Source organism: Sphaeroforma arctica (assembly GCF_001186125.1).
Source record: "Sphaeroforma arctica JP610 unplaced genomic scaffold supercont1.632, whole genome shotgun sequence".
Lineage (NCBI taxonomy): Eukaryota > Ichthyosporea > Ichthyophonida > Sphaeroforma > Sphaeroforma arctica.
This window is the reverse complement of record NW_014039926.1, coordinates 11,827-19,624: the sequence shown is the minus strand read 5'-3', so window position 1 is coordinate 19,624 and position 7,798 is coordinate 11,827. Positions and strand designations below refer to the sequence as shown.

At 43.4% G+C, this 7,798-nt stretch overlaps 1 protein-coding gene across 1 annotated transcript in view; it reads right to left on the bottom strand.

The window, feature by feature from the left end:
• Positions 1-387: 387 nt before the first annotated feature.
• Positions 388-7,798, bottom strand: part of SARC_07729 (hypothetical protein) — a 10,456-nt gene continuing 3,045 nt past the window's right edge. The window contains exons 8-20 of the mRNA XM_014298317.1: positions 7,402-7,575; positions 6,567-6,738; positions 6,027-6,206; positions 5,472-5,690; positions 4,915-5,102; positions 4,308-4,551; positions 3,658-3,951; positions 3,103-3,319; positions 2,681-2,845; positions 2,296-2,450; positions 1,734-1,908; positions 1,235-1,365; positions 388-967 (exon numbers count right to left, since the gene is read on the bottom strand). Of these exons, the coding sequence (XP_014153792.1) occupies positions 722-967; positions 1,235-1,365; positions 1,734-1,908; positions 2,296-2,450; positions 2,681-2,845; positions 3,103-3,319; positions 3,658-3,951; positions 4,308-4,551; positions 4,915-5,102; positions 5,472-5,690; positions 6,027-6,206; positions 6,567-6,738; positions 7,402-7,575 (2,560 nt within the window). The 3' untranslated portion in view covers positions 388-721. The remainder of the gene's footprint in view (positions 968-1,234; positions 1,366-1,733; positions 1,909-2,295; positions 2,451-2,680; positions 2,846-3,102; positions 3,320-3,657; positions 3,952-4,307; positions 4,552-4,914; positions 5,103-5,471; positions 5,691-6,026; positions 6,207-6,566; positions 6,739-7,401; positions 7,576-7,798) is intronic.

The following is a 7,798-nucleotide window of genomic DNA, read 5'->3' as shown; positions in this document are numbered from 1 at the left end:
TATATATATTACTATATTATTATATATATATATATATATATATATATATATTATATTTACATATATATATTGATATATATATATATATCTATATCTATTCGGACAAACATACACATTTACATTTATACATAGTGAACATACAGATATTCGCATACATATAGATATTGTTGAATAGAAAATATACACGTATACATGGACTTGCATATATATATTAGAAAAAACATATAATAACATACAAGCAAATAGATATATCTTGTATATTTGTCACTCTTATGATTTGTATGTATTACATTCCTGCGTTTTAATTTTGCATGTATTATCAATAAACACAAAACACGAACGTAAAAGTCACGCACATGCATATATATATATATATATATATATATATGTATATAATAAATATATAGTAATATAGGTAAACATAGAATACATATAGTGTTTATAATTTAGGTGTGGCAAATTCTTGATGGTTGTTTTTATTGCCGCCAACTACGAGTGTGGCGGATATATTTTCTATCAGTAATTATTGGACTGCGTTATTTTTGTGGCGAATTGACTATCTGCGTTCGACGCCCTTATATGTTGTCTTCGTAGTTTGTATCAGCACTCGTGTGTGTCCACGGTTTGTCTAAATATATGTCCGCTTTTGCTCGCCGACCACCCACTTCTCCCAGTATCAGTTGACAATTTTTCGCACGTCCAGACTCGATATCTGTGTCCACTACTGGTCTCCAGCGACCATCTTCTCAATGTCTGAGTTAACATCGGCACCAATAGCCATGAGGTTAAATTTCTCCTTCAACACGGCCATTATACTCGGGCGGAGGAAGGCAGGTACCGTGGGGCCTACCCGAATGTTCTGGATACCCAAAGATAGGAGTGATAGTAGTACAACCACAGCCTTCTGCTCAAACCAACTGAGTACGATGGACAGGGGAAGGTCGTTCACTCCACAGTCAAGCGCTCCCTGTGAGTGTGTCGGTGGTAGGTAAAGAGAGGGATGTTTTAGCCAATAGGGTTTCTGCTATTAATAGCAGCGGTGAGTAAAATGCGACGAGAGATATATATATTGAGATATGTAGCGCATTGTAACAATGAACCTACATAGTTATACAACACGTGTGTCAGACTAACTATAGCATATATAAATGTATACACGTATCCATCCATACATACATACATACACACACACATATTTATATATATATATATATATAATAACACGCACACTTACAGCCAGGGCAAGTGCAATCTGCACGGCCGAGTACGAGTCATTGCACTGTCCCAGATCCAACAGCCGGGGAATGCCGGTGTCGCCGATAGTACCGAACTGGAGGTGATTCAGACGGAACTTTCCACAGCCCACTGCAATAGTATTTCAACGATGTATTCGTGTGAATAATTAAAGTGAGTATGTGTGGGTATTGTAGTATCGTGATTTGGATTGTTGAGGGTCGATTGTCTGATTTAGAAGGCTGCTGACATAGGCAGCGGTTTTGGGGGTTAGATAAGGTTTAGGGTTTCGCTTATGGGGCTTGCAAATTGAGTCCTCCACAATGACTCTCCCTCATATACACATATGCACTTGCCTGACCTCCGTGCGCACACAGTCATACACATATACACACACATATAGAGTACATTGCCCACAAACGCCAATCTCAGTCCCAGGTTCTTAGGGTTTCAGGGTGTTATACCAAGGGAGGTTTTTTTTGGGGTTTTAGGGGTCTTACCGGTCAGGACCACGGAAGTATCGGGCAGAGCCTTGGCCAAGTCTGTGTAGTAGGAGCGCTCCCCTTCGTACCCATCACAGCCGCCAATGACGTAGAAGCGTGAGATGTTGCCCTTGCCCACTTGGTCAAGGACTGTACCGGCCGCTCCGATAACGGTCTCCTGGCCCCAACCGACCTATATTTATGTGAAAATAAGATAGTAGTTTGTTTGGGTGACGTATATGTATAGTATTGGAGATGTATTGAGGGGAGGATGTCCAGTACATGGCATGTGTAGTATGCAGCTGACTTGTCCATTGCTACACCCTTTTTACTTATAATACACTTTAATAACATGTTCAACACATCCGACTGATATATATAGCACATGTGGAGTATCAAATATAGGCATACACATGGAGAGAAATATATTCGTAGACACTACCGGCATATACCAACATCTGTTGGGTTGTGTATATCCACGCATATATTGTATTCTAAATGCGCACACCTGCATACAAATCCATCCACACACCCGTACCCGTTGAATACGTCAAAACTACATGCACACAAACACACATACGTTGAAGTTATCGGTGGACTTTGCGAAGGGATTCTCCGGATATCCGAATTTCTTCTCATCGCCGAAGCCTTTAAGCTCACACGCCATGTCGATGAGTACCTTATAGCCCTCGTCTGCACCCAAGTGCGCAATTCCGGGCCATCCAACTGCCCCCGCTACAGTCAAAGAGACAGTCAAAGAGAATCAATAACCTGAGATAAATAGATGTTCCAAGCATATTTCGATATATATATATATATATGTGTGTGTATAATCTCTCTATAACTACCTATATTTGTATATATATATATAGATATATATATGTATGTATAATCTACTATATAGATATCTATAACTACCTATATTTGTATATTAATATGAATACCTGTACAGTTCACACACTAACCTGTGAACATGCGGTCCTTGTACTCGTCTTGTGGCTTGGTGAGGCAGTTGGTGGTCATGAGAATAGGTCCGGGGAAGTGTCCAAACTCGACACTCTGGCGCTGCCAAGCCCAGCCGTAGTGTGCCGCGAGATGAGGCGATGCTCGCAGATTGGGGTAGCCGTGGGCTGTAGAAGGATGGGGTATACTAGATTGAGTACGAGAGTGGACTTGCTGATATATCTGGAGGAGAGTATGAAATCCGGTATACCTCAATATGCGAGGGTGGTACAAATATAGAATACAGGTACAAGTGCCAGTTTAGGTATATGGAGGTATATGGAGGCTGCGGCAAACATTCTAGACGATAATACATATATTATATATAGAAATATATATATATATATACCACCAACACACAACCGTAAACTCTACACGCACATACCGGGAAGCATTTCTCCGTGCGTGTACACATTAACATGGACGCCGGTCTTCTTCAAGTGCTCGGCACATGCGTTTAAGAGGTCTCCAAGTATCTTGAGATCGTGTCCAGATACCAAGATAGCCTTGCCCTTCTGCGGGAGACACTTAGCTACGCCGGGAGACTGCTCGCCGTGTGTGTTGTTGCTGTCATGCAGCAGCTTCAGCGAGATCAGATTGATCTGTGGGGACGTTAAGGAGATGTGAGGGAGGGTGTACACCAAGGTTATATATATATATGTATATATACACGTTCTTGTGTAAACATGGTTGTAGAGGGGTGATAGAAAGCACACAGCGCGGTTTTGGAGATGTGGTGTGGCGAAGTAACATGCCAATACAATACATACACAAGTCTCTATTCCCCGCAAGAAGCCCTCGTGCATAACACATAACACACATGTACGCGTAGATATACCCCACATACACAAGCGTAACTACATCACTCACCACTACAGCTGCTACATGTCTACCACATACACCACCACACCCACAACTATAGCCTTACATACACACTGACCTCTCCACACTTCATCAGCATGCCCAGTACAGCTCCCAGATCACTGGCCTCGTTCGACAGCAGAAACGCAAAGGCTTCATGCACAAACGCGTACAGCTCAGGGCGCTCGTTACCATACTGCAGCGAATGGTCTGTGTACGCGCACAGGCCCTTGAGTCCGTACACTAACATCTCCTGCAATCCAACCAGAGCGTCGTTGCGTGCGGCTCGGAAGCGTGTGAGTACTCCCACCTTCTTGCCCTCGGCCACCATGTCTTCTATGTCGGCTACCTCGGGCTTGGTGTTCTTGGGAAGCTGTGTATGGGTGTAGCAGATGATTTGGTGTTGTTGGGAGGCTAAGAATGGGTGTACGGGTATGGGTAGGTATGTGTGTGCCATTACTTGTATGTGTGTGTATATGCATGTCAATAGCGTAGTTCAACTTGAAACATACTCTAAATGGACACAATATCTGCAACAGGTTAAAGACCTGTAGTGATGGTACTGATTCTGGAGTGCCCCAGATAACTACCGACTATACAGCTCACAACCGCATCTGAATACATCGGATACACCCCCACTCCTACTATCCTACGTCTCAAACCTACAACCACACCCACACCCACAACCAACTACAAACTACAACCGCACCAGCCCTAAGTCCCACACACCTTCTTCTTGAAGACCTTAGTGGCCCGCTTGGACGGTGTGTCTGGTGTAGTGCCATTGGCCTTGCACTGTTCGTCGTACATGGCCATGAGCTTGTCTGTGTGCACTCCAGCTTCAGCGATAAACTCCAGCATACGAGCCTCATCAAAGTTAACATTCGTAAGTGTAGAGAACGTGGCTACGAGTGTGTATCGGTTCACCTCCACGCCCACATCACCGCCAGCCTTAGTGATACGGTGAGCGTACCTGGTCAGTGTTGTGGGGTGGGTGGTAGAGTGTAGGTAGGTGTGTGTATTAGTGGGATGTAGGTATGCATTTGTATGTACGGTTCGTAGAGTGGGAAGGTGTGAATGTATGTACGGATAACTCGTTATTGTTCCGAACTTCACTTCAGAGTTCAGAGAAACATAAGCACACGACATAAGTGTACGGAAGATGGGCGTGCCCACACTATCGACCTCTATGCATACAATCACAATAGTGAGTAGTGCTTGTTATCCGTATGACTCTATGCACGCACACAATGGGATACACATGTATGCATATACAATTGCGTATATACATCTATATATAGCTATAATATATATATATATACAAGCCACCACATACCAGGACAGACGCTTGAGGTTGTCAATCAGGAGATCCTGTAGCGCTGCGACATTGGGACTCTTTCCGCACACACCGACGGTAGTACAGCCAACACCTCGGTTGGTTTGACCACATTGGAAGCAGAACATTTTAGACCCCTCCATGCGATCAGCTACAGGCTTCTCCTGAAGGGCCCTGTCCATGAGAGTCTGGGGTGAGAGAGAGGTATGGTCAGATACAGTGATACATGTGTATATATGTATATGTATATGTGCATGCATATGTACATGTACATGTATATAAACATGTGCATGTATAAGTACATGTACATGAATTTGTGCCTCCCATCTCTAAAGCGCAAAAGAAAAACAAATAAAACGTATATAATGATAACGTATATAATGATAACGTATATAATGATAACATGTCATACCATGAGCGTGATATTCTTGCCTGAATCACGCGAGTATGCCTCTACTTGCCTTCTGTTTGTCTTGATGTTTTATATAGATATTTATGTATGTGTGTGCGTATATGTGTGTGCGTGTGCGAATACACCTGCATATATTCACACATACCTTAAGAGTGTTATCCTCATCCATATCCCGCGAGTAGGCTTCTACCTGCCATCTGTTCTGTGTCTTCAAATCCTCTACTACGCCGTATGCGGTCTCGGACGTTAATCCATCGTCACACGCAGCTAAGGCGTGGATGATTGCTTCCTCGTGGTACAAAGGCACCAAACCGCCCAAACCACAGTACACGTAGGTGCCCCCGTTGTTCAGGTACTCAGCAACCTAAGTGATGGTAGAGCGATTAGAATCTCTGCAAACTATATATGTATATATACATATGCATATACATATACATACCTATAGATCCTAACCATGTATCATATCGAACATGTACGCACACACTGGCATGTAACATAGCACATCCCAAACACACGTTGGTATCCCACACAGCACATCCAAGCATACACGTACCTTCTCAGATATCTCTGCAATTTGTATATACTTGTACACATAAATATATCATATAATACACACATACATGCATATATCATAAACCCCGAAGTGCAAGACATTCACACACATTGGTATCCCACACAGCACGTACAAGCATACACATACCTTCTCAGGGATCTCTGATATCTTAGTCGCGGGTGTGTCGAAGCGGCCCACCTCGTCATGCGAGAATGCTGGGATTAGCTCCAGCAGACCTTTGTTCTGGAACTTCTCCAGTTCTTCTTTGAACAGAAAGTCTTCCTTGCATCTGCGCATGCCCATGTACAGGCGCATGCGTGATACATCCTGCGATGGAACGAAGCAGGTGTACGTGTACGTGTAAGTGCAAGTGCAAGCAGATGTGTGTGTGTGTGTGTATGTATGAGTGTGTGTGTGCATGTATGTGTGCGTGTGTGAAGAGCATTTCACAAGCACCTATACATGTCAGACTCGTGCAGTTGACTTTTAAATGGACATGAGTCCTAGTCATTGTCCCGGACCCCAGTGAAGTGTGTCACATCCATTAATAGACTATGGGCATCTATAAATAGACCACGGCCTTCTTCTATAAATAGACTACCAGTACCTATATATAGACTAGGGGCACCTAAAGTAGACTGTCAAGCACCTCAATACAAAGCATTGCTTCACAGCACACGTACACACCTGGCCCTCGTCAAACTGTAGTTCACGCTCTTGCAGAATGGCTCGGAATACCGCCACACCCGACCCCAGTGCCACACCCACCAGCGACTTAGAACTATCCGCTGGAAGGTCGAGAAGACCATCGCATACGTTACCGCAGACTACATCTCCCGTCTTTAATCCGGCAAGGTATCTACACATAACGATAAAGAAGTAGTATTGAGTTATTGATTTAATCCGGCAAGGTATCTACATATAACGATATAGAAGTAGTATATTCGTTGGCAGCTAACTGCGCCGATCCCTGTGTTTAATCCTTGCATTGGTTGTAATCCGGCAAATTATGAACGGGTATATATGGCAATGGTTATACGTGGTCAGGTAACGGTGAAGATTATTGTGTAGAAGATAAGTGACCCTTGGTCACATGGCCGATGTTTCTGGACGTAGCACTGGCCTTTATGAGTTACTGTCTCATTTATATATAAATATACAGCGGGAGTATAACTCCAACTGTGCACACATGCATCTGGCAGGCACAAATACCTACATAGCTAGAGAATTTTTCTTTGACACCAACTTATAATAGATGTTTCTATATATCCTCGACATTTACAGGTTGACACACATGTCCCTTTGACTTAAAACATATAATTTCATACACACCCTCGACAACAGCACACATTCATGACTGAACATGTATATCCTATATACATCTAGAGGTTTACCCTTTGGCACTTGCACTTTTACACGATATTTTACTACATATATCGCCTCATGCAGTTTATACCTTATTTACTACAAGTATCACAAAAGGCCCTGTCCACGTTGGTTTACTATATACATCACCACATACCCGGACGCCACACCCTGGAATTGCATCGCAGGGTTCACGTCTGAACGGAACTGATCCAACACGACGCACAGTTCAATCTGATTGGCCGATACTCGCGGTGCGGAGCAGATGGAGTACAGTCTCTGGGCGAGTGTAGGTATGTTACCCAGCAGATTGTCTAGCGTGATCTCGATACTGTCAGAGTGATGGGTTGGAAAGATAAAGTATATAAGAAGAGAGGTCGAACATGTGAAATGGATGTGAAATGGTGTTGGTTTTACCATAACTCTCTGGCTCTCTGGGTGAGTGGTGATGTAGAGGAAAAGTGATATGAGATGAGAGACACAATTCATGAATATCTGAGATGGGGGGTGGAATGGTATCGGCTATGGTCTCAGTGCGAGACAACTGACGTATA